The sequence below is a fragment of the Lagopus muta genome, chromosome 9 (assembly GCF_023343835.1).
Source record: "Lagopus muta isolate bLagMut1 chromosome 9, bLagMut1 primary, whole genome shotgun sequence".
In the NCBI taxonomy this organism is placed as follows: Eukaryota; Metazoa; Chordata; class Aves; order Galliformes; family Phasianidae; genus Lagopus; species Lagopus muta.
The window spans coordinates 1,079,082-1,105,571 of record NC_064441.1 but is presented as its reverse complement, the minus strand read 5'-3'; the positions used below and the strand labels follow the sequence as shown (position 1 = coordinate 1,105,571).

General features: G+C 53.0%; 1 protein-coding gene across 2 annotated transcripts in view; it reads right to left on the bottom strand.

Annotated features, from left to right (window-relative positions):
* KCNAB1 (potassium voltage-gated channel subfamily A regulatory beta subunit 1) overlaps positions 1-26,490 on the bottom strand; it is a 34,714-nt gene that overhangs the window by 3,490 nt on the left and 4,734 nt on the right. The window contains exons 1-11 of one of the 2 annotated variants that reach the window (XM_048955349.1): positions 24,340-24,981; positions 13,538-13,581; positions 9,634-9,671; positions 8,551-8,630; positions 8,033-8,077; positions 6,864-6,908; positions 6,681-6,724; positions 5,368-5,454; positions 1,440-1,525; positions 1,200-1,320; positions 628-722 (exon numbers count right to left, since the gene is read on the bottom strand). In XM_048955349.1, the coding sequence (XP_048811306.1) occupies positions 628-722; positions 1,200-1,320; positions 1,440-1,525; positions 5,368-5,454; positions 6,681-6,724; positions 6,864-6,908; positions 8,033-8,077; positions 8,551-8,630; positions 9,634-9,671; positions 13,538-13,581; positions 24,340-24,560 (906 nt within the window). In that variant the 5' untranslated portion in view covers positions 24,561-24,981. Of the gene's footprint in view, positions 1-627; positions 723-1,199; positions 1,321-1,439; positions 1,526-5,367; positions 5,455-6,680; positions 6,725-6,863; positions 6,909-8,032; positions 8,078-8,550; positions 8,631-9,633; positions 9,672-13,537; positions 13,582-24,339; positions 24,982-26,490 lie in introns of those variants that run through there. The other variant, XM_048955348.1, reaches the window with a different exon arrangement.

Sequence of the window (26,490 nt, the reverse complement as noted above, 5' to 3'; positions counted from 1 at the left end):
TGAAAGGTTGGTGCGAATAGAAACATCTCTGAAAATCCCCATGATGCAGTGATATGCAGGGCTGGGCAGGATGTCCCTCCTGCTGCCTGCTGTTGTAGTGCTATGCCTTTATGAGCTTCACCTGAAGTTCTGACTCTGAAGTGTCACATTTGGACCACGGGACCCAATGGCAATTGGAAAATGGTGAAATATTGGTCAGCTTGACACGCCTCCTTCCTCCCCCCAGAAAAGTGAGAGGACATCTGATCTTGTTCAAGGTTTACCAGTGCCTTTCAAGATTAGAAAGCTAATGAGAAGGAGCTGAGATTTCAGTTTATATTCAGACTTGACATTTGATTCTTTTTCATTCCCACCAATGTAATTCAGGTCCCTCTGGGAAATGCTGCCTTCTGAGCTAGCTTGCAGTAAATTGCCCAGACTTTGTCTTGAAATGTAGCCTTCGTGTTGAAAATAAATTACAAATGCTATGAATTGAAAATCATATCCCTTTGTAAGCAAATCAGTGCAGGCTGCACCTTTCTTTTCAGCTCATTCCCTGAAGCCCTTCAGCAGTGGGGATGGATTCCTGCTGCTGTTTGCCTGCCCTCAGCACTGCAGCGCATCCCCTTTTCCCAGACCAACAAATACCTTTAGGGCAGCCCTTGAGCTTTCGGGGACGCCGTTGCCGTATTTCCCTGAGATGATCCCGCAGGCGAGGGGAGACCACGTCATGGCACCCACCCCTGCAGAGAGTGGACAGAGAGCCATGGAACCAGGAGACCTCTGGGCTGTACCAGAAACCGTGCACTCAGCCCAGAGAGCAGCGACTGCTGCCTGTTGGTACGGCACTGCCAGGGCTCCTCAGCCCCTTGGAGGGCACTGGGAGCATCGTCCTGGCAGATGCAGCCATACTTCCTCCTTTCCTCACACAGGGTGCCCTGGGTGCTCACACAAAGCCCTGCATGAGCCCTGTTTAGATAGGTCGGTGCCCACTGGTCCCTGAAGGCAAAATGCAGCCATGGCAATTAACACCTCTTGCTATCAGAGATGCAGCAAGCCAGGCTTTCTGCTAGGCCATGGACTAGGCTCCTGGGTCTTGCATTCTGCCTGTGCAGCAGTGGGGAGGGATGGGAAATCACTCTTCCCCTCCAGAGGCTCAGGTGTGGCCCTCCCTTATTTCTCTCTCTAAATAAAGCAAAGTGCTCAAGCCACAGACTTACCTATTTTGTGGTACAGTTCTGGCAGCTGAACCTCCACTTTCTCCCTTTGGAAGAGGTGGTACTCAGCCTGCTCACACACAGGCGGTATCATGTTGAACTGCCGGGCCACAGAGTAGGCTTCCTGGGGAGAGACCACGCAGGGAGCACATCATTCACATACAGGGTGACACACACACCCTGCAGAGCAGCCCTGGGGGCTGGAAATGTGCATCCTGGTGCCAGCTTGTGGCTTTGCTTTACCATGATCTCCATAGCACTCCAGCGTGACGTTCCCCAGTACATGGCCATGCCCTGGTTGATGACGTGTGTCATTGCTCGGACGATTTCTGAGGGAAAAAGACAAACATAAGAGAACTCTGTGTCAACTCCGTGCTGCTCCTGCATGCTGGAGTGCTACCATCACATCTGGGGGCTGCCAGAACAGCGTGACACTGCAGGACCCAACCACCATCTCCAGATGTGGATTTGGGGCCGGTCCCACAGCTGCAGGTGCTGCAGCCAGAGCAGCTCCAACCCACGGCATCAAGGAGCAAAGCTTGGTGGGTCACTGCACCATGCAGCAAAGGGGAGGGAAAGCACAAATAGGCTTATCTCACAGCTTTAAGGAACTTTTACCAGCTGGTTGTTGTCTAAGTATCATCCCACAATAATATTCCTCCTAAAATTTATCACTAGAGGGCAGTAGGGCCGAAAAATAAACCAAAAGACAAAAAAAAAAAAAGAAAAAAAAAAAAGAAAAAAAAAAAAAAAAGAATCATTTTCTATTTTGTTCACTACGAGCATATATTAGCACCTGCTTCTTTGCACTACGGCCATTGAGATGCTGCTGAGAAATGAAGCAACTGGAGAACACAGCGGCTTCTGCTGGGTGCCTTGCTCTGCATGCAGCCTCAACCTGCTGACATCCACTTTGGGAGGACCTCCTGCCCCTTCCTGCTCCCCAGGGTTCTTCTGCTCCTGCCACTCCTGAGCAGCCACTCCTGGTGATCAGGGCCATGAGCATGGGCTCACAGTGGGTGGGAACCAGCCCGGTCAGCAAGGGTGGGCCTGGCATGCAGGGCTCCTCCAGATCTATTTGCTGCTTTGTTTTCATGAGGCTCCACCAACTTGAAAATCAATTTGTTCCCTCTGGGATGGTTCCAAAAGTAAGAGGAGCAGATAGCAGATGCATGGGGAAGAAGAGATCCCACACAAGGATGCAGGATGAGCCTTCCTCCCACCCCACGTACATCTTCCTCCTTTGGCACAATGCACTCACACCTCCTCCACTTCCCCCCTTCCTGCCAAGCCACGGCTGGATGGGTTCTTGTTGAGTAATCCAATCCTCCCAGCAACAAAACAGCACTGAAAAATGGCCCTGAAAAATATTTACCCTCATGGATGATGTGAGCCACGAACAGTGCATCACTCAGACTGACAAAAATACACTGAGCGGATCTGGGAAGCAGAAGAAAACAGTCCTTAGTCACTGGTACGGGTAACGCACGAGGCTGCCCGCGCTCAGCAGCACTGCCAGATTGCAGAGTGCCCTTTCCTGGGAGAGCTGTGAGAAGCAGCCCAGGCAGTGCTGCACTTCCCAGCCCGCTCAGCACCGCTGAGGCTGTCTGTCCGTCTGTCTGTCTGTGTGCAAAGCACTTGCTGGGGCTGAGGATGCTGAAATGATGCTGGCCATCACTGCCTTGAGATTGAGAGGAGCTGCCTTTTATACCATGAGAGTTCTCATCCTATTTATGGGGGAAAAAAACAGCTTGGCAGAGAGTCGCTTACAGTGCCAATCTGGAGGTTATTGTGAGATTTCTCCTGCAGGCAGCGACAAGCAGCTAAACACAGCAAAGTCTCCATTTATAACCCTCGGAGGACTCTAAAAGTGACAGTGTGCCTCTTCTGTGGCTCTCTGTACCCAAAAGGCAGAACTCCCGATGGCAGCACTGATCTTTCCCCTGGTGAAGAGCAGCTCTCAGATGCCAGATATTGTTCTCCCATTTTGTGCTCTCCCCCACATCCACCTTTTTCTCCATTCCTGGGCCATCCTGGTTGGGGCAGGCACAGCCCACCGAGCGCAGTCACAGCCCAAGCACCCACGCACTGGGGTGAAAGTGTGGGGTGAAGCTGTGGGGTTTCCACAGAGCGATCCTGTTATGGGGATTCCTCCATCCCCCCACAGCACCCACTTCTCACTGCTGTTGGTTTTCTATTTCTGCCATACGATCATTTTGGAATTTTTAGGGGTGTTCCATCACACATCTTACACACTTTGGCCCATGGTTGTTTGCGTTTCTCCCACCTCTGTTCCCTTCGAAAGAATGACAGCCAACCTAGGATATTTATAACGGCTCTTGTTTACCAGATCCTTCCCCCATGGGCATGCCTCTGGATGGTCTGAGGCAGCACCCATTTGGGCAGCTCACTGGATGGCAGAAATGCCATCGCTTCGAGGGGGAGTTCTCAGAAGAAAGCACACGAATGTTCCCAAACCCCGCGGCCAGGCAGTACCGACCCGAGCCAGCTCTGTGCCCTGATGTGGAGCACGGCACCCGGTGTGGGGCTGCCCACTGTGCTGCCTTCTGCTCAGCTGCACGCATTGCCCAGAGTGAGGGAAACATCTGCGACGCAGCCTGGGATTGCATCTCTGCAGGCCTAATGTAGCGTGAGGGCATGGGGAGAGGAGCGCCGTCTGAGCAGATTGCAGATATCTCCTTTGATCAGAAAGGGGATATTTTCCCAGAGAAGCTTTTAATGCCCAGAACTGACAGCTCATCAGGAAAGAGAGAAGCACAGCAGCACCAGAGGGCTGAGCTTGTCTGTATTCCAGCCGAGTTACAGAACTGAAAGGCCCAGCCTGGCACTCAGTGGCAGTGCACCATGCCCTGAGCTCAGACCAGGACAGTTTCCCCTTCCAACCTCACCTACTTGCATGCACAAGCATGGAAATAACGTGAAAATAATTTACAGCTCTTCCTCTAATTCCTCCAGTTGCATTTCATATCCCACAGCCTCACTGCCCACTCGAGCGAGTTTACCATGATTTGACACTGTCCATAACCAGCAACCACATCAAGGTGACCTGCAGACAGCTCACCCTCAGGATGAGAGCTGCATCCCGTGGTGAGGATCCCAGCTGCACAGCACGCAGAGGAAACTCCTGTCCTTCCCAAAGCATTCTGTGGCTTCAAGCCACACTTGTGGCTGCATTACCTTCAGCCACCCGCATCCCTGCAGCTGCACACAGGGGATGCAGCATGTGTTGCACACCCAGGACACGGCTTCCAGCAGAGCTGGGAGCAGCTCTTTGCTCATAGGGAAAGCATGGCCACGTAAGGACACAGAGCATAGCTGGGATTGTGCCTCATGAAGGTAGCTTAGCACTTAGTGCGCGTGCCAGATATTGCTGAACCGACAGATGGCCCAGCAGATGCTCTGGGATAGAAGTGGCTTAGTAGGTGAACCATAAAAAAAGCATGAAGTACATGGAAAGAATAAACACCGCGCCATTCATAATGCAAGCGCCCCTTTTCTCACCCTGCTGAAAACCTCACCAAGTCCCACAGTTTATACTCTGCTGCCAAGCCCCAGCCTGGGAGCACTGTGCAGAGCTGCTTAAACACCATCAGCATCAGAGCTCAGCTGTGCTGTGTGTGGGAAGGAGCACTCCCATTCCCCAGCACAGCACCGCCCCTCCAATGGCCATTGCCAAGCAGAGCGGGCACTGCTGCCTGCACCCAGCTATCTGCTGATGCTGCTCTGTGCAGTGAGTGCAGCCAGTAGGGAGCAAGCAGATGTGGGATACCAAGTGATGGCAAAGGCATGTTGAGGGGTTCCCTGACCCCCCAGCTGGCTGCAGGGGGCCAGGTCAGCTGGCACAGTGGCTTCCTAAATGCAAACACACTCATTTCAACCTCATCTGTGTGGATCGGAGAGGAAAGTACAGGGAGGAATGTTAAAACCACCATTGGGATTTAAAGGGAATGCCTATTTCCATTAAAGACGTACAAATTCATTTACGTGTAAATATATAGGACTCCGGGATGTCATGAAAGAACCATTTCATATTTAAGCTGCCTCGCCTGAATATTTAATAAAGATTTATTCTTCATTTCCTATCACTGGAGGCATAAGCCTGTAAGCCAGGATCAGTCGCAGGAAAACCTTCAATTACAGCTGCACTGACCTTCCATGGGGGTGTTGTTGTCTGGGCGGTTGGCAAAGACCACATCCACGTATTCCAGCTGCAGGCGCTGCAGGGAGGCCCTCAGCCCTGCGGGGCAAAGCAGAGAGAAATGCAGGGTCAGCAGCAACACAAGAGGTGCAATACAAGAGAGAATCACAGCTGGAAAAGACTCCTCAAGTCCCCAAACCTGCAGTGGGCCCATGCAGCCCTCCCTCGTGGGCTCTGCGAGGAGCTGGTGGCAGTGGGTGCCAAAAGCCCACATACATGTGTGTGTGTGATGGGGAGATGTCCTAACAGTTATTTTCTACGAATCTTCCCAGGAACAAAATGTTTTTTATGAATGTTCATGAAGAAGAAGCCAAAATAGAGCCGTCTGAAAAACATTTGCTGAAGTTAGAGATGCAAGAAATGGCTGTTTTCACCAAGTGTGTTGAAGAGAATAGCTAACATTGACCTTAACACTGTTTGGTACTTCTGTGAAATTCTTTCATCTGCTGCCAGTGCTTCTCTGTCCTTTTGCAAAGCAGTTTCTCACCGAGTGGCAGAGGGGTTTTGGGGTGGCCACGATCCCTCCTGCACCACCAGGCTGCCCACAATCGGACACATCACTTACCCACACCACACAGAATGCTGCTCACAACGTTATCCAGTGCAGCCTTAGTGGCAAAGTCGTATGCTAATGTCACTGAGTTCTGCACATTCAACACGAGGAATGCTTTCTAGGGCAACAGCCCCACTCTATGGATGCCCCCCATTCAGCTCCGCTCACCAAGAGTGCTGGTGGTGATGCTGATCCCCAGCACACCGTAAGAACCGGGCTGCGGTGGGGCAGTGCCAAAAGGCCATGAGAGGTGTGGGTGCAGACCTCACAGCTCAGCATCACTGAGGGGTATTTACCCTTTGGCAGCACAGGGCAAGCAGCAGCAGGGCCCAATGCTGGGCGCTGCTCTGTGGGGTTGGCTGATTCCCCACACGCATCCCCTGTGCATTGGGATGGCACAGCCTCCCAGGCCGACATGTTCTCACCATAATAAACTCACAGTTAATGCTGCTGGTCCGTAATATGACAGAAACGTGTCTTTTCATGGGCACTGCTCTATTTGTGCCCTACCTGCAAAACACTGCTGTGCAGGCACGGATCCAGCCTGCAGCAGCCCTGACCCCCAGTTCCATAGGCACACAATGCACTGCAGGATGGATGCAGAAGTGTGGGACTGTGCCCACTGTACCAGCAACCACCAGCAGCCCTATAGGGAGCCTGGCAGCAAACTCAGAGTTCTGGCACAGGAAAGTGCCTGAGGCACAGCACCCACCTTCAATGATGTGCTTCCTCGAGAGCCCTCTCTCTGTTTCAGCCCTGCAAACACAAAGCATACAGTTAGGGGGCTGAGGTGCCAGCCAGCAGCAGGCAGAGATGAGGCCCCACGTCCCAGCCAGATGCAGAGCAAGGAGTGGCAGCCCTCAGCCCCAAGGCAACAAGGCATCGCTGAACTTACTTTCCACCCCAGTACAGCTTTGTTGTGATGACCAGACTGGAGCGCCTAGGAGCAGAACAGAAAAACTGTTGTTGTTAAATAAAATGATCCCAGAAGAGCCCAGGCAGGAGACCACCTGGCTCCGAGGCAGTGCCCTCCTCCCCAAAGGCACCACCACACTCACAGCATCCATGGGCAGCAGCATGGCTCGCAGTAAAGGAATGCTCCCTCAGGCATTAAAACCCCAGGAAAAATACATTTGCTGGATTAATCTAGAGACTCCAGTGTGATAGCAGATCAAATATTTATCATCATCAAACTATTTTGCTGCAAAATTGTATGAGTGTAACAATTTGCCAGGGTTTTGCTTGGCTTGACTTCTTTCTGCCACAGGATGTGGAACATTTCCCAGTGAGCATCCATCCCCCAGAACAGGGGCACTGGTTTCAGTGAGAACACCACTGGGACTGCTCTTTGGTTGCAGGCGATGACACACAGGGGAGAGCCTTAAAGATTATGTAAATGCTCTTAAAATGACACCACATATGCTAATGTGCTTCATTTACATGAGGTATCATCTCCTACCAGGCGGCCGAGATGAAGGCCCATCACAGCTTTGCATTCTTAATACACAGCCTTACGTGCGTGCGCAGACCTGCTGCACAGATAATCTGCCTCTGCTCTGTGTGCGGAAATGGGGATGAATGTGCAGAGATCAGGGACTCACGGAATGGTTTGGGTTGGAAGGGACCCCTAATGGCCATCAGCCCCACTCCCTGCAGCACAGGGACGCCCACAGCTCCAGCAGGTGCCCAGAGCCAGCTCCTAACCAAGCCTCCACCTGCCAGCAGCAGAGATGAGGAGCAATTAGGAGGGCTGGCTGCTGATCACAGAATCACAGAATTGTAGGGGTTGGAAGGGACCTCCAGAGATCATCGAGTCCAACCTCCCCTGCCAAAGCAGGTTCCCTACAGCAGGTCACACAGGTAGGCATCCAGGCAGGTCTTGAACATCTCCAGAGAAGGAGACTCCACCACAGACCATCACATCTCTGATGGAGATGCCCAGAGCCCAGTGCTTCCCACAGCACCTCCTGAGCTCCACACCAACTCTGGCTGGCCAGTGCTCAGCATTTGTAAGGTCTTGGAGGTCTCCCCACTCCCATTGTCCCTGCTGCCCCAGTACGGTACCTCCAGCCCTTCTTCTTGAGGATGTTCCCCAAGATGACTTCAGCCCTGCAGAAGAGAGAAAATCCGTGTGAGAGGCACCAGATGATGCTCAGGGCAAGCAGATCTCCACATTGCAGCCAGCTCCAGCCCTGTGGTCCTGCACTGGACACTACGCCCCAAAATCTGGGGATGGACTTTTTCCCTTTTCTTAGCTCAGCAATGATACTGAAAGCGTGAGCTGTGCCAGAGCTGCTCCTTGCTCGCAGAGTTTTCAGAGCTGTCACCATCATGGACTATTCATCACCACTGAGACAGGCATTGACTTGTCATTTATTCAGGATGTTTCCCAGTAAGTGCTCGAGGCGGCACCAGTGATGCATTTCAGCTGGGTGCAGCGTTGGCCTTTTTTTAAAGTGTGCTCCAGAAATGACCAAGTTTCATAGGAGATTTCCTAAGCAAAATCATGCCCGGAGCCACAGGGAAGGAACTCAGTGCAGCTGGGACCCCTTGTGCCCAACCAGCACCCAACCAGGACTCACTTGCCCGCTGCATACACCTCAGCCGTGTCGAAGAGGTTGACACCACTCTCGTAGGCGATGGTCATCAGCTGCTCGGCCACCTGCGGGATGGACATGGGGCTGAGTGAGGCAGCGCTGCTGGATGGTGGGTCACCCTGTGCCATCACATGGACCTGAGTGGGGACTTGGAGCTGCACAGCTCCCCGGGGCTGATCCTGGGAGGAACTGAGGGAAAAGCCCTGCGCTTTCCAATGGGAAAGCAGCCAAGAATTTAACAAGGTTACAGAAATCGCTCTGCAGATCTATGAGGTTGAGTGCAGGAATACATTTGTCTTCTTGTTCTGAGCATTGCCTTTTTGCAGTGACTTATTCTAAACAAGGGGAGCCGGGAAGCTAAATTTGTCATTGAAACAACTCTTTTTGCTTGAGACCACAATACCCAGAATCAGGAATAAATGCAGCTCCGTGATGTGCAGCGATCAGAAATACCAGCAAAGGTCGAATCACTTACAAAGAAAGAAAAACGTTTGAAAGCAGAATGCTGGGCCTCTTGCCTGCTGCAGAAGTTATTTTGGGATTTCTGCTGTGGCACCACACGGAGGGCTGCTGGAGCCTTCTCCCTTGTTACGAGCAGCCCTGGTGCACCCAGCCAGCAGTGAGCCCCAGCCAGCAGGAGGGGAACACAGGCACCTTTCCTTTTGCTTCATCTTATTAGGGAAAAATAACAAAATAAATGGAAATCACCACCGTGAGACACCACGCTGCTGCTAGCGATGACTGCCGCTCATTACACACAGTCTGCAAAAATAGAGTTTTCCAAATTCTCCTCCAGGAGCAGAACTGCTGCCAATGGTACAGCACGGAAATACCGCTCCACGCAGCAGAGGGAAGGTTGTTTCAAGGGGGAGATGCTTTCATTAAAGCTGATCTTGGAAAATGTCAGATTCGTTAAGATATTTTGCAGCAGAAGCGTTTGCTTTGCATGCCAACGCTCTGCCATTTGCTGTCACCACGCCCCACTCCCGTGTGCTGGCCATGCTTTCATCTGTAAGCGCTGCCCTTAGTTTTGCTTCGTGCGTGATACTGAATGCAAAGATCACTTACCTCATCTGAGATTTGACCTCCAAAAGTCACCCACGTCCCTACAAAGACCAAAACAACCGGTTATTATGGGAAAGGCTCCTGCGCCAATGTCTGTGTGTTCAGACCCACCGGCAACAATTGGGAACAGAGAAATGTCCTGGAGATGCTGAAACACATCAGTGGGGCAGCGAGACTTCCCAAATCCCTGCTTCAGTGCTCAAAGCCCCAGGCAGGAAGAGCTCAGAGGTGCTGAAGCACTGAAACACATGCAGAGTAACTCCCCGTGAGCTGGAGCCCAGCATTCACACTCACCCTTGGCCAAGAACTGCAGCAAAGGCCCTGCTCTGCCCACAGAGCTTTGCTTTTTCCCTCGCTAACAACCTTTCTACATACCAGCTTCCTTTGCATATATGCAAAGTTAATTCTGAAGATGTGTTCACAAGGAAACTCTGGATTTCCTGCAGAACCGCAGTACAGGAAAGGCCCTACCTTTCCAGTCTGTAAAAGCTGAGCACATTGCTGCTGCTGGAACAGAAAAGAGGCTTCTTTAAAGAGCACAGGTATTCCTGGCTCACATTGCATTGCCCCACCATGGGAAGCGAGCTGTTCCCTGCCAGGACCCACCGCCACCACCACAGCCCCAGCAGTGCAGGGGAGGGCCCTCCTCCTTCCTGCCACATTCATTGCATTTCAAAGCCTTTGGAAAAAGTATTTTTCTTATCACGAAACGCTCTGGTGCCACATAATAACGATAAGAATGAAAATAGGCTTCATTTTATCATTAAGCTTCTTTGTGTAAGTGAAAAATCCGGCTAAGACTGATTTCCATGTTAAAGCTTCAGAAGAGTTATTTTTGTAAGAATACATTAAAATGCATCTTTACAGGAGGAAGAAAGAAAGAAAAAAAAAAGCATTGAGACTGTTTACCACAAAGTGATTCTTAAACACACGTGGAGGTGGTGAGCGACGGGCAGGAGGAGCCCCCAGTTCAGCACGGGGCTGAGACACACAGACACCAGGGACAGACAGAAGGGATGGCAGCACGGCTGGGTTGGAAGGGTCCTGGGAGATCACCCAGCTCCAACGCCTGCCGTGGGCTGGTTCCACCCACCAGCTCAGCGTCACACATTGACTGATCAGAAATGAGCCTTCGGGTGCCTAAGCCACATGAGAACAACGAGCTCTTTCTCTCTTTAAATATAAATAGTAAATATATGCAGAACTGGGTACACCTTCACTCCATGTACCCGCCTTCCCCATGCTGCCCGTGGGGTGCGTGTGAAGGAGCTCAGGCTCACGATCATCATCCAAGTGTTGGGAATGCCACTGGTCAGGAGCCCCGGAGGAATCATTGCCTTGGTGGCTGCAGGCCAAGCCAGCAGGATGCTGAGTTCATGCTCAGCAAGACAACCCCCAGAGCATCAGGAAACTGCAATGCTCTGCTCGATGCAGGGCTGGAAGCAGCCTGAGGGACATAGTATGTGCAGGAGAAGGTGCCAGGCCAAGAGCAGGATAGACAGATATGCCAAGAGCAGAAGGACAGCCATGCAAGTGGCCAAAAGCATTGACAAGGGCACAGCTGGGACACATGGGAGCTGCACAGGGCCGTGGTGCCGTGCCCAGAAAGGCTGCGGTTCCCAAAACTCCCTTCCAGAAAGCACAAGGCTCCTTTGGCATTTCCAGCAGCGGCTGAGGATGATTCACAGCCCAACAGGAGCAGCTCTGAAGGAAGAGATACAGTGGAAAAAAAATAATAAAGCATAACCCTTCCTTGTCCCTGCACCAAGCAGCTGCGTGCCCTTTGCCTGTCCCCATTAGCAGTGTGAGCACAGCCCCAGTGTCCTCAGCCCCACGGGGACACCAGCACAGCCACAGAGCGTTTCGGGGCCCTTGACCTTTTGTGATCCTTTCTCTATTGTGTAAAAGGGAGCACTGCCATGAGCGGAGATGTCTCGGAATTACGAGAGCACTGAGGCTATCAGGAGGAGGAGTGAAGAGCAAGCTTGAAACTGGGGACACAGTAGGAACACAGAAGAATGCCAAGGACATTTCTCCCGTGTGGGGTGTGTAGTGGAGCACAGCTCCAAGGCACAGCAGCTCCTCAGCCGTGCTTGCCCCACATTGGAAAGCTGCTTCCCAGCCAGATACCTGAGCTCCAAGGGAGGAATTTCTACACCGAAGCAGGATTCAGCTCCGTTCCCATCACAACTCCCAGCCTGGCACACTGTGACTATTTCTGGGTTATTTGCTGAATGCAAAATTCACCGCTTGATAATTCCACTGCTGGCAGATGTGTCACCTTTCAGAAGAGCAGAGATCCTGGCTGGAAGACAAGGCTCAGCCTCCCCCGAGGACGGATCCCCCCCCGCTGCAGTGAGGCAGTGCTGCACGAAGCTCCCGGCTGCCACACCAGTCCCTGCTCTGCTGATGTCTGGGTGCCTTCAGCTGTGGGCTCTGCAAAAGCTTTGCCCCAAAGCAAAGCCACCAAGGTGTGAGGGAAAGGCCTGGCTCCTTTTTGCACCACAAGCTGCTGGGTCTGCACCATGGGGATGGCTCTGCCACGTGGCAGTGGGTACTGCTCTGCAGCTGTGGGAACCTCTTGTATTGCGAGTTTTCTCCTGGGCTTCTTTATGAGGAATTGGATTTTCTGGATTTGGATTTTTGGATTTGGGGTGGCTGCTTTCATCCTGCTGCTCCTTCCATCGCAGCTCCTTGCCTTGCTGGAGGCCGTCCCCGCGTTTGCTGAACACCAGCAGCCCATCTTCACAGGCTGACTTTGCTTTGAGTTAACCACCAGGAAACATGACCTTATTTCTTCCTGCATCTCAAACACGAACCTTCCACAGCCCATACACTTGCTCAGGGCGGGACTCTCTGATATTCCCATTTGAAATCCTCACCTTGGGCTCACCGACACAATGCGCAGATGTGCCCACGCAGTGAGATTTCAGATTTGTGAGGCAGATTGCTGAGCTGGCAGGAAGTTGGGTACAACTTCAATTGGATTTGCATGCTGCAGGGGCTTAGGGACACAAATGCATCTCCCAGGGAGCTGCGCAGGGAGCTCATAGAGCAGCTACCCAAGCGGGCAGTGGGGCAGACACTGACAGACATGAAGTGCCAGAGGACCGAGCTGTGCTCTGGAGGAGCTGCGCATTGCAGCAATGACTGCTGAACCCAGGGCTCCCTGCTCCCCAGCACATCCTGGGCTCCAGAGACTCAGGAACAGCATGAGAACACCACGGTGTCGCCACCCCATGGCCCAACCCCACACCTGCCCAGCTGCCAGCACCCAACCCTGCAGCTGTGTTCCCAAGGGTGATCTATAGGGACATGGCCCCACGTGTCTGCAATTAAAGAAAAGCTCTGCAAGGCATTTTTCTGCCACCACTTCCTCTCACACAACAACATTTGCTCTTGGTGAAACTGCAAGTGTGAAAGAAAACTCTACACCAGCTCGTAAGTCCTTTAAAAGCCCGGCATCTATTTTGGTCAGAAGAGCTCTTCTTGCCGGAATAGAACTTATTTTTGTGACTTGCAATAGAGGGTGACTTGCATATCCCCCTCTATTTTAAACTCAACTCTCAAAACATCTTGAGAAAAAAAAAAAAAAACGCATTTTAAAGCATTGCTCACGTTGGGTGATACAACTGCTGGCAAGGGAGCTGATGGGGCCAGGGACCCCACATCCGCTACCACACCATACCACACCACTGCCCTCGGTGCCATTTCTGAGCACCTCCAAGAACGGTGACCCTGCTGCTCCCTGAGCAGTTGTGCCAACGCCTGGCTGCTCTTTGGAGGAAAAATATTTCCTAGTATCCAACCCGATCCAGCACTTCTGGAATAAAGCCCTGTTCTTCCCTATAGCTCTTGAGGAGGAAAGGTTTGCCCAGAAGCCATGGGGCTCAGGCCATGCACTCACCCAGGCCGAGGCACGAAACACGCAGTCCAGACTTCCCAAGGTTCCTAGGAAAAAAGAAATAAAACAGCATTAGACCCATGAAGGACACTGGTTGGGTAAAGCAACTGGAGAATGCTGCTTTTCGTAGAATGGTTGGAGTTGGAAGGGACCTCTAAACGCCCTCAGCCCCATCCCTGCAGTACTGGGGCACCCACAGCTCCATCAGGTGCTCTCAGCCCAACCCCTGACTGTGGCTGCTGGTCTGGATGCCCACCTCTCTGGGCAACCTGAGCCACTGCCTCAGCAACCTTATTGCAGAGCTTTTTCTTTATATCCAGTCTCAATCTGCCCCTTTTGGTTTGAAGCTATGTGTAGGAAGGCTGATAGCAGCACTCACACCCCCAGCGCTGCTCCCTGTGTCAGAGCTCTCACCCAGCACAGCCGCAGGTTCCACCCCTACCTAACATAAAGCTGTAACACAAAAACCCTTTAATTACAGCCTCCTGCTTTAGCCTTCACATCACAGCCAGACCTGTGCAACTTCTTTGCCAGCTCAAGGTGTAACATGGGGCCACCTCTGTAGTTCCACTGCAGAGCTCTGCAAACAATTACTGCACTTTGTTTCTGCTCTCCATGAATTATTTAGAGCCCAAAGAAAGGACAGGACAACCCTCCCACTCCCCAAAAGCCAGCTCAGTGGTGATCCCGCACCATTTGGGCACTTTCACCTCCCCGTGGCCCCCAGCTGACACGGGCCAAACCCGCTGCAGGGCACAGCTCCAAATTGGGGGCTGGCATTTAGACGCTGGAGCAGCACCACCTGCCCCAGGCTCACAGCAGGCTTGAAGCTGGCACCAACCCCATTCCTTTTGCCCTTTTGCATGAGAACACCGCTGAATCCCCATATAACAAACAGATGCAGACAGCACCAGCAGTGCCAACCTACACACGACAGCTGCCTGTGCCCCCAGCAGGGCAGCACTGCCTCTGGCAGCTTACGGCAGCAGGGCTGTGGGTCACATCATCCCAACAGAGGTGGTGTTTCTAGTACGCATCTGCCATTGGGAACTGCTTTCTGCTGGTTGAGCTGCAGGTGGCTCCTCACAGAGCCCTCCCAGCTAATGGTTCTGGGCAGTAACACCATGTTTGGCTTCCCAAACGCTGTCCTTGCCATGTGCTTTGTGTGCACGTGGCCGGGGTGCTGGAAAAATTTATGTCTATTGGAAAGAGCCGATGCTGAAATTGCCAAATCCTTTTAGTGCAAATGGAACCCAGTGGCTGCTCAGCTTGTAAGAGGGCATCCAGCACACGGTGCACAAAGGAGGAATCTAGCTCTAATTGAATTCGCTTTATGTAGAAGCAGAGAAGGTCACTCTGTGCATTCTCCATAAGGTTTGGCACCAAAAGAGTGAGGCACGCAGAGCTCAATGGGGCCAGCAGCCCACAGATGCCCCAGTGCCTCACAGCCCCCCTTGTGGGCACGGCCCCTCCATTCATGTGCTCCAATTAGCAGGAAGGTTTCACACAGAGAGAGCAGAATCAACACCTGCCTGGGGCACCTCGCCTCCAGCACAGCCCTCACACTGCTCAGAAGCACGTGGCCATTGATTTGGGGACCATTCCTGGGCCAGATAGATGCTCTGAGCAAACAAAAGCCTTCCAGAGCTGGCTGCTCTCAGCCCCTTAAAAGAAGCCATGTGTGTACATGCACAAAATAAAGCAGAAAAAAAATACATGTACATACCAACTTGCATCCTCCAAGTGTGCGCATATGTGAGGATACATTGGATGCAGATACATTATCTGCACGTGTTCATTTATGCACACACATACATGCACATATACCTGGAAACTGCAAAATCACCAAGTGAAATCAACGGTTTGTTTCCAAGTAACTGGAGGGTGGAAGCTGCAGCAGTGCCAGGCAGTGCCCAGCAGAACCCCCAGCACCAAGCACTGCCCTGTACGGAGCAGCAGAGCATCCCCAGCCAGCAGGAACTGCCCAAACTGCTCATATCACAGTTCTGTGCCCCAGGACATGGATGAGAAAAGCTCTTCCCTGCACGTAGGACAGGGACTGAGTGCACAGTGTGGCACACGCATGGCAATCCCATAACTGCTGCCCCACAGTGTGAACTCACGGCCTTGTGGCACTGCGACAGCTGCTAGGCTTGCACTGATGCTGCTGAATCGCTCCTGTAGGGCATTACACTTTGGGAGCCCGTGCTGCAGGGGGAGATGCCATGAAACAGAGCACCTGCAGGGTCCGTGTGCCGAGCCCCAGCAGCTCAGGTCCATCCTTCGCTCACATGCTCACCTCTCCTTGCTGCTCCCACCTCTGCCATCCTGTCTCTGCACTGCGTGGGCTCAGAGCACCATCATCAGGAGCTGAGATGCATTCCACACCACATCCCTGCTTACAGAAAACAAAGCCTAAAGCCAAGCAGCTTCAGTTTCAGAAAAAGCAAACAAAAACCTCTCCAAGAACCCCACATGCCTGAACAGCACCTGCCCTGAGCCAGTCCCATGCCAGAGCTGAAGATGTTGGGGACCAGCATGAGGAGAGGGTGGGACACAGCAGTCAGCTTGGACCCCGAGTGCCACAGCCCCAGGAGCAGAGGGACATCCATCACTGCACCACAGTCCATGAGAGAGGACACTGCAGGCTGAAGTGTTTGTTCACCTTTTTCCCTCCTAAGCTTCACAAGATTTTTATCTGGGCAGAGTTGGAAAGATGCAATCTTGCAAGATACGGTCAAGTTTATGGAGCTTGCAGGAAAAAAAGCAGGGGTATTTTGTCACCATGTGGTCAGCAGGATTCTGCATCAGTGAGCACCTGGCATCTTGGAAAGTCTCTGCAGCCCTTTAAACACACAAAATTGTGCTCATCAAAGAGAATTTGGTTCCGGACCTGGCTGCGATGCTGAATAAGCAGAGCCTTTTATTTCCACAGAACTGGGGGAAAAAGTGTTTTGCTTGTTGGGCATTTTGCTGGGAGCAAATCTATGAGCAGAGCCATGCAAATATTGGGTGGAAAGGTGCAACAGAGCTGAAGAACGTGCAGGAGGATTTTATGGTGTGGCTGCAGCCACAGTGATATGTCCACAAGAAGGGCAACAATGGTGGCTTCCAAGCACAGGGATGATGGGTTCAGTGATGGAAGTGGGAAAGAGGGGGAACAATGCATTGCACAGGAAATGCAGAACAGAGGATAACGAGAGGCATCTGAGATAAAGACTGACTGTAAGAATTCAAGGAGAGGGGGAAAAAAAGGCTTATTTTCAGGAATCTCAGAACAAAGGCTGAAACCCATCCCCAGGGGATGCTTCTTTGTGATGTGGCACCGTAGGAAGATCAGATTATGTCTGAAATAAAAGTTAATTTTAGTTAAAAAGACAAAAAGTCTTAAAACCAAGATGAATATTTGGCAACGAGAAGTGAGACTAATCACAGTGCTTAGCAGCTCCCTGAGGCCATTTAACTTCTTCTCTGGAAGAGATCTGATGAGAACAGTGTCCAGTGGCACCTCAGGCTGCCCACAGGGACCCTGTGCGCAGGAGGAGGGCACCCATGTGGGTTGTAAAGCTTTCCTCCAGTTCTGGGTTTGCTTTTCACTCTTCCTTTACAACTTTCTCCTAATGAAGGTGCCTCTGTCAGCACCCACAGCCACTGCATCGGCCCAGGGTTGTCACCATCCATCCTGCAGCACAGGTGCACACGCAGCAGCAGTGCAAGGGGGAGCAAATGGCATGCAGTGCCTTAGGAAACCCAGAGCAAACCTCACGACAGGGAAAAAAGAAGAGGGAAAAAGGAGCAGAAGGCTGCTGTGGGCAGTGATGGGTGCTGCAGCTCAGTGCTCTCCCCGCTCCCAGGGGCTGGGGTTGCCCCGGTGGCTCTCAGCATCCTTCCACAGCACTTAGCCTGAGTGCTTTATCTTCTCATTTCCACTCCATTACTCCTTCAAGAGGGTCCTCTCTCTGCAGTAGCTGCATGCAAGCTCCTTCCCCATCTCTGCTATAGACAGCTTGTTAAGTAACACCATATCATCATTTCTCGCTCAAAAAACATCCTTCCCTGTGATGCCCTGTCCCAATTAACTCAGGGGTGCACAGGGCAGCCAATTATAAACCCTGCTCATTGAAGCTTCCCTCACCCAAGCTCACAAAAACCCTTTCAGGTGAAACCAGCCAGGTGTGAGGAGTGCTCAGGACGGCACAGCAACAAACCCACTCAGCACAGACCCCAGGCACAGCCCCTCTTTGTGCCCAAGGTCAGCCGATGCCTCCCCTGGGTGTCTCACAGTCACTTTGAGTTTAATTATTTCCTCTAAAGAGTAAATGCTGACAGCGCACTCAGGGCTGAGCAGGACCAAAAGGAATATACAATTTATTTCTGCTTTATGGTTGGGGTGAGGGCCACAGTGGGACCTGGAGTGCTCGGCCACATCCCAGGGACACTCAGAGCTGACAGCGTCCTTAATTAAAGGGAAAGAGGAAAAAGCATACCCAAGAAGCAGCCCATGCCATATGGCAAGAGTGGTGCTTGTCTCCTGTGGCACAGGGCAGAAAGCAATTGTAATTAACCGCTTTTAATTAACTCTAGTGCAGGGGAATGCGTAGGAGAGCCCAACGATAGCTGCAGTGCTGGAGGCAGCAGTGCTGCAGGGAACATCCCTGCGCCAAGCATCACCACAACCTGCATCACTGCAATCCCAAGCCCTAAGCTCTTCACATCCCAGGCCCTCCTAGCCTCTCTGTACCCCCATAGGAGGAAGCACTCACCCCAGCACCCTGCTGCAGACCTGACCTGCTGTTCTTCATGCCCCTGGTCCTGCCCCAGCCCCCACACACCTCTCAGGCAGCACCTGATGCACACCCTGTGGTTCCATATGGGGAGCATGGTCACACAGCCAAAACCTACAGCCCTCCTGGTAGTGATTTATGGCCTGTGCCTCCTCTGCTGCTTAATCAGCTAATTAGCTGACAGCTGCTGCCTGCTACAATGATAGGACGAAGCAATCGGGAACAAACACACCTGGTTATTCAGAAACATCTCAGTGCAGCCCCACAAACACCCCCTGCCATCCCAACTGCTGCATGGTGCATCTTCAGAAGCTGCCCCCATTGCAGGTGTCCCAAACCAACCCGTGCAGGAGAGGCAGAAAAAGAGTCAGACTTTGTGTCACTAAGCAAGGGCTGAGCTGCTCAGAGCCTGCAGCTTTGCTTGTCTCTGCTTGGCTGAGAGAACCTTGTTTAAGGCTTCATGACCTCCAACAGTGCCATGGAAGCAGTAAGATGAAGGTATCCCACTTGTGTGTCTGCCCACCCATCTATCTACCTATCCACCCCTCCATATATCCAGCTATCCATCCATCTGTTCATCCGCTGGTCCACCCATAGAATCACAGAATCATTAAGGTTGGACAAGACTACTAAGACCACCAAGTCCAATTGTCAGCCCATTGCCACCAAGCCCTCCGAGCCACATCCCATCTATCCATCCATCTCCCCATCCATCTCTCTATTCACCCATCCATTTCACTACCTATCTATCAGAAATGAGACAAACATGTTGTTTTTTAAGAAAGAAGTTTTAAATAAATCTATGCAGTACCACACACACTGACTAAAGCATTTCAGACTCCACACCCACAGAAGAATAATCAGGCTCAGAAGAGCTCCAATAACGCCGTTCCTCCCTTTCCACCCCCAGTTTCCTTACTCTGTGTTGATGCCACTGCCCACAGCAGCTGGCCTTTACCAATAACACCAGACCAAGGGGATGCATCCCACGAGTTCTCATTCCCTGTGGCAGCTGGCCACAAGGACAAGGACTCCACATCCCCAGGGCTGCCCTGGGCTCCTTTGGTACCCTAGCAGCCCACATCCCACCCTATAAGCGAAGCTGGGAAAGAAGGAGTAGGCTTTCTTGTGGATCATCTGCAAGCAGTTTGGTTTATTGTTACCAAAATGCACAAAAATGTCACCATTCCTGAGGCTTGCAGGGGGAAAACAACGTTGCTTGGAAACATCCCCATTATTGCTTTGGAACAGCTTCTTTTTGAACAGAAAATGAATAAAATATGCAATTTGCTCCCTGCAAACAGGCTGCTTCACATAGCAGTGAGGCCCAGCAAAGCTCCTGGGCTAAGCTCCTACAGGAGCCTGGCAGCAGGGCAGTGACCCACAACTTTCCCTCTGAGTGCAAGCAGGCAGGAGGGAGAAAGGTGGGTGCAGAACTCCCTGCTGCTGGCACTGCTCAGCCACCGCCCCCAGAGGCCCAGCACCCAGCAGACTTTGCTGTGCTGCTCTTGCTGTTCTGAGCTGGTGACAGACTGCACACTTTGCACTGCTGGAGCATGACAGTGCACTGATGGGTTTGCATGCAAAGTTTGCAGTACAAGTGCTGGCCCAGATCATGCTGGCTGGCTGCTTGCAGCGTTCAGGGTGAAGCTGTGGCTCTGGGGCCCAGTGCAGTGCTGGAGCACAGAGCTGCTCCTCAAAGCACTCCTGAGCAGCACAGCCCCATTGCTCACGGCTCTCGCAGTAGTTGGCAGTGCAGGGCTGCAGGTGTTGGGGTGCAGCTGTGCCCTGTCCCCTGCTCTCTTCACACTTTCCAAACCATCCCCGCCACACACGCAACCACAGGCATGGAGGCAGCTGTCTGAGCTGAAATTCCCTGCAGTTTTCTTGGCTGCATCCTTCAGAAAGTTGCCGATGACGCATTGAAATGCAGATCAGTGGAAGTGCATGGGCTGCAGCCAAGTGCAGGGTTTGCAGTGAGCGCCGCTGCTGTCCCACATGCACCGAAGTTCCCCGTGCTCAGCGCTCAGCAGGGAGTGCAGTGCTGGCACCCAGCTTTGTTCCCTGCAGCGTGGGAAGCACTGCATGCACAGAGGTGGAGGCTCAGCTCTCCGAAAGCCCGCGGAGCTCTGCAGGGCCCCACAGTGAGCACTGCACAGGGCCATGCATCCTCTAAGCACTGAGCACTGCCCTGTCCCACTCTTGGTGAATGCCTCACAGCTCTATGCTGTAGCAATAGTCTGAAATAAAAGATATTCTATTCGAAATTCCAACTGGACTCTGCAGAAGTGGCCATGCTAGAACAATTCTTCTTAAATGCCTTAAACTGTGCACTTCACTGGCAATTAATTTAGCAGTGTATCTACATCACATCCTTTCTTTCACCCATTTAGGCATTAGATTAATGTTGTCATGCAGTGTTTAAATGGAAAAAAACCCAACACAGGAGCAGCCCGGGAGTGGATGTGGCATCCATCCATGCCGGCAGCCCAGACGCTTGCAGCCTGCTGCCCGGCAGCTCCCTGCCACCCACAGCCACACCGCATGGCACTGCCATCACACTGCATCTCACAGTTCCAGAGCTCATCGCCTCCCAGTGCCGCCCAGTGCCACTGTCCCATGGCACCAGTGCCAGCACCCCATGCCAGCACTCCTCTCACCCGCAGTCACGTCCCATCCAATGGTGACAGTGGCAGACCCTGCACACAGCTCTGAGGCACAGCTGCCACCCACAGGCTCTGCTTCAAAGCTTCACCTCAAACCCCTCTGTGCAGATGGAACCTGGAGGAGGAGAGGCGGCTCCTTTGGATCCATTAAATCTGCAGTCCTGAGGGCAAACGCATTGTGAATGTAAGGGCAAACCCTTCCTGCTCACTGGAGCGGTCTTACAGCAATAAAGTGAAGCTCAGGCTATGAGCCATAAAAAAAATCCCGGAGAGCTATTGAAATAATACGTAACCTTGTGGCAGAATAATTGGGCTATTGCCTGACAGTGCTTAAAGCTACCCATAACTGCAGCAAAAGCTATGAATTCCTGAACACACGAGGCAGCCATCTGCCTGACGTCCATAGCAGCAGGCAGGGACAGGGAGGACCCGAGTCTCAGGATACCACAAGCAGATCCTCGCTCACCACAGGGCACGGCAGCGGGGAGCTCACCCAACTCATGCACAGTGCACTTCCACTGCCTGGCATCTGCCCACAAAGCTTTGCCAATGCAGCGCTGGCATTCCTAACGCAATGCGTCTGTATGGGAAATCCATACCTTGCTGACAGCGCTGCAACGTTTCTTGTGGCCCACGGTGCGTGCAGGAGGAGTGGAGGAGGAAGCTTGAGGCCGTGGAGTGAGGGGAGGGTGCAGCACTGTGCAGAGGGAACAATGGGACCACAATGGGGGTTTGTCCTCATTGCATGCACCAATTGTGCTTGCCACCAGAGGCTGATCTGGGTGGGGAAGCAGGATGTTCTGGCACCCCATTTGTCACGGCTTCCCTGGCAGAGCACGGGATGTCTGGTGCATGGCTCTGCCCCATGGCACAGAGCTGTGGGGGGCAGGGAGGTGGCAGCCCCACACCCATGGCAGCACCCACCTGTGCCTGCGCTTTGCTCCCAGTACAGCAGATTGCAGCCCTGCAGCCGCAATGCCCTCCAGGCAAAGAGGAAGAACGCTGCACCCCCAGGCAGGACCCGATGCACCCAGCCAGACACCCCCCTCTTGCCCCATGGTGATGCAGCTGCCACAAGTAGTGACATGGGGAAGCCCCATCTGATGGTTCCATGGCACGGCTGCACGTGGGCTCATGGCACGTGGCAGCTCGCTTCCTGCAGCCGTGCATTGCTTGCTTTGTGCTGCTTTGATGTCTGGGTGATGCCACAATTAGACGTGAAGGAAACAAAGTGAGATGGAACAAATGAAACGTGAGCATGGAAACGCATCTGGATCCTAATATTTGCAGACATTCCTAAAAGAATGCCTTTATTCCAGTGAGCTTTGTATTTTATGTTCCCATCTCATCTGGAGCAAAGCCAGAAATGAGCCATGTCTCAAAAAGCCCCAGTGCCAGCTCTGCTCCCCGCAGCCCCAACACTCTCCATCACCATCTCCCTGTACACAAACAGCAAAACAAGGACCACTCTCAAAAACGGCCTGCCGTCCGTGGCACCAGGCTCCCTGCAATGCTGTGCCCCATGGCAATGCTCCATGGCAATGCCATAATGCCATACCCCGAAGCAGTGCCCCATGGTGATGCTGTGCCCCATAGCAATGTCCTATGGCAATGACACAGATCCTCTCCAAGCACAGCATCCGCATGTTCCGTGCAGGTACTCAGCAGTGCTGGAGTGCTGTATTTTTAGCATAAAACAAAAGGCATCCTAAGTAGCACGTCACTTCAGGCAGCACACGTTGTAAAGCTTGTCAGCAGTGACATAATGCAAGCAGAAAATGAACTGGGAAGGACTTCAGCCTGAAATACAAGGGAGCTGAGGACTTTACAGCATTACTACTGCAGCTGTTGGGGAAAGCCTTGGGCTTCTCCAGGCACGGAATTTCCCTTGGATTGAGGAACCAGAGATGAACACGAAACACCAGCTCTGTCACTGCTGGAAAGCCTCTTCCCTAACTAAAGGTTACCTCGATCCAGCAGCAGCACCAGGGCTGAGCCAGGAGCTTTGTGCAGCTCTTCCTCCCATTTCCCCCATGCTGCTTCTCTTGGGGGAGAAATCTCCCCTAGGTATGGAGAGATTTGGGAGCAGAACCAGGGATTAGTCACAAGGATAAAGCCTCAGCCCCATCACAGCTGCGATGCTATTCCTGCTGCAGTCCCCAGGCTGCCCGCAGCCGGGAGCCGGTGGAGCTGTGCCAGCTGCCAGCTGGAGGCAGAGCTCAGCCCTCACTGGAGAAACCTTCCCCAGAACTAAACCCGGGATGAGTTAGAGCCCCAGCACTGCACGGCAGCAGAAAGCACAGCCACCTCATGCGTTGGTCATTGTGGAAGCCCCAGGAAATCAGCAGGAATAACTGCTGACAATCAGCACATGGTCCACGATACTAACGAGCAGAAGCTGTGACTTGGTGATGGGTTACATCTGTAGTGCTCCGTGCTTGTGCACACAGCAGTGCAGGGCAGCAGGCACGGCCCTGGGAAGTCACTGGGGCCAAACCCACAATGCACAGCAAACAGCAGCGAGCATCCCACCCGCCCGTGTCTGTGCACCCTGCTCTGTCTGTGCCACTCGCTGTGCTGCTATTGCCTCGTTGTAACAGCAGTGCTGCGTGGAGTGAGCCCCGTGCTGCACACACCTGGTGCCTAGCAGCAGCCCAGCACAGGGCACAGTGCCCACCCCACGGCCGGAGCTGCAGAGCCTGAGCCCCACGGGAGCCCTCAGTCGGGATCTGTCCCCCAGCAGCTGATGAGGGGACATCCCAACCAAAAATAGCAAAGTGACAAAGCTAGGAGAGCCCTCTTTTTTCAACTGAAGGTGTGGCAGAGAAGCCCATAAGCTGGAGCATCTCAGAACAAAGGAGCAGCCTTGTACTGGTTTTCCAGACTATGAGCAATCTGTGCAAAACATTCTATAGGAATGCTTGTGATTTCCTTCTGCATCAGCCCTGCCCCGGCTGAAGTCTGATGGAGCTGCACCGAGGGCAGCTGCTCCCCTTCGCCCCGTGCACGCCGCAAATGAACTTTTCCTGTCCAGCCTCTAACGTGCTTTGCTAATTGATTCTGCTCATTAACATCAGCGTAAGTTATGTCAAGCACTTCATGGGAACCATCTTAACAGCGGTGCCATAAATTCACAAGTATCCCTCACAGCCCACACGGTGTTCTTTGTGCAAAATCACAGGCACGCACGCTGGCAGAAGCCTTAGCACTTCGGTTATGCAGAGGTTTAAAGATCCTCTAAATCTCAGCAGCTCTCTCTTCTGACACCGGAGGCATCCGGAGAGGAAATCCTATAGAGCTGCAAAGCAAAGAACCATCACACACCGCAACCGAGCAACGGGCGCCGCGACCGTACCTATATTTCATGCCAGTTTGTTTGGCGGTGGATTCCTTGAGCGAGATGTGATGCTGGGGGGTGAAGGTCCCCAGGCTGCGGGCGATAATCGCCACGGTCCGGAATTTGGCCCTGGCTGCGTTCACCACGTTGGGCGCGGCGGCGTTCTGCTTGCTGATGAGCCGCTCTTCCCCATTGCGACTCTTCAGGTTGTGCTCCGTGCAGGCGATGGACACCTGCATCTCGCCCCGCGCCCCGGGGGGGCCGGTGCCTGGGACACGTCGCCGGGCAGAAGCCCCCAACCCAAGCTCGGCTCGCGGTCACACCTCCCCCGGCGACGGCCGCGGTGGGTCGGGGAGCGGCATCCGCCTTTAGTCGGGCGCTCGGGGGAACATGGAGCTGCCCCCGATGCTCGCAAGCTTCGCCGCCGCCGCCGCCGCCGCGTTACATCGGTGCGGGAGCGCCCCGAGCCCAGCCGGGCGCCCGGAGCCCCCCCAGAGCCGCTGCACCCCCGGGAGAGGAGCTGCCTTTTGTACGGACACAAAGGCGCCGGCGGAAGAAGCAGCGGGGAGAGCAGCGCTCGGAGCGGCTTGACGTTGAAAATGGGCTAATCATGGGGAAAAAAAGGAAGGAAAAAAAAAAAAGAGGGGGAGGGCGAGAACAAGCGCTGTGCTCTGGAGTGCCGCTGGGTTAACTCCTTCCTGCCCCACGCTCCCCGCACGGCCGCAGCGAACATCCTCCGCTTCGGCTTCGGCAGGGGGCTGGGGGCGGACCTGTGGGTGTGGGGAGTGGAGGATGGGGTGCAGGGCTGGCTTTGGGGCCAGCGTCTAAAAGCGGGGCTAACTGAGCTCGTAGCCTGGGAGTCATCAGCTCAGACACAACGTTTGGCATCAGGTTACTGCAAGATCATCAATAAATGCATGCTACCCATCTCAAATTAACATTGCTATGCATCCAGTGAGTGTGGAACTGAAGGTCGCTGACACAGCTGCCCGCACTATGCTGTGCAGAGGGACCCCAAAGAGAGAATCATAGAATCACAGACTCGTTAAGATTGGAAAAGACCTCCAAGATCATTGAATGCCTTAGGCTGGAAGGAAGCTTAAAGATCATTGAGTGCCAACCCCTGGCCGTGGGAAGGGCTGCCTAGCACTAGATCAGGCTGCCCACGGCTAGGGTTAGGATCCCCAAGCTCAACCACAACCCACCCCACCATAACCACTGCCAGCATCCCTCAGATCCACATCTCCATTGTTCTGAACCCCTCCAGGGAAGTTGAGCTCACTACTCCCTGGGCAGCTGTGGCAGTGCTCGACTGCTCTTCCACAGAATAAATTTCACCTAATATCCAACATGAATCTCTCCTGGCATGGCATGAGGCCATCACCCCTCCTCCTGTCACTGTTTACCTGGGAGCAGAGGCTGACCGCCCTCACCACAACCTCCTCTGAGGGAGTTGGAAAGCCATAATGTGTTCCCTCCACCTCCTCTTCCCCGTGCTGAGCCATCCCATTCCCTCAGCCACTCTCTCTAGTGCATGTGCTCCAGGCCCCTCCCAGCTCAGTGTCTTTCTTGCAGTGACACAGGCTGCAGTGCCATTGGCATTCTTGGCCACCCGGGCACACTGCTGGCTCATGTCAACCAGCATCCCCAGATCCTTTTCCACAGCACAGTTCTCCAGCCACTCAGGCCCAAAAGCAACAACTCCTGGTGAGACTGTTCTTGCACTTAAAATGTGGGATACCTCTTTTGGTGTAAAGTCACCAGCTTTAGTTTTAAAAAACCTCAAAGCAGTGCCCTCTTCCCCCTGTAGCTCCACACAGACATGAAGTGTTGCACGTTAACCAAGAAAATGGAAATGTTATGCTGTTATGCTTTTAATCGTTATGCAAACACGCTGAGCAGCCTAACACAGCTTTTAAAGCACAACCCAAATGTATTTTGGGCCTGAGGTGGGCTCTCAGGATGGCTGCTGTCAGAGCTCAGCTGGCTGCTGGCTGCAGGAACCCAGAGCTGTGCAGACCCAATCCAGGTCACCGATAACAATGCCACCTCAGCTGCTTTAAGCTCTTTAGCCAAAACCCTTCACTGCCAGGAGAAGGCAGTGACATGGAGGAGACCGGCCCCACCAATGGCACATGAGCCCCTCAGCAAAGTTTCTCTGCTCATAGC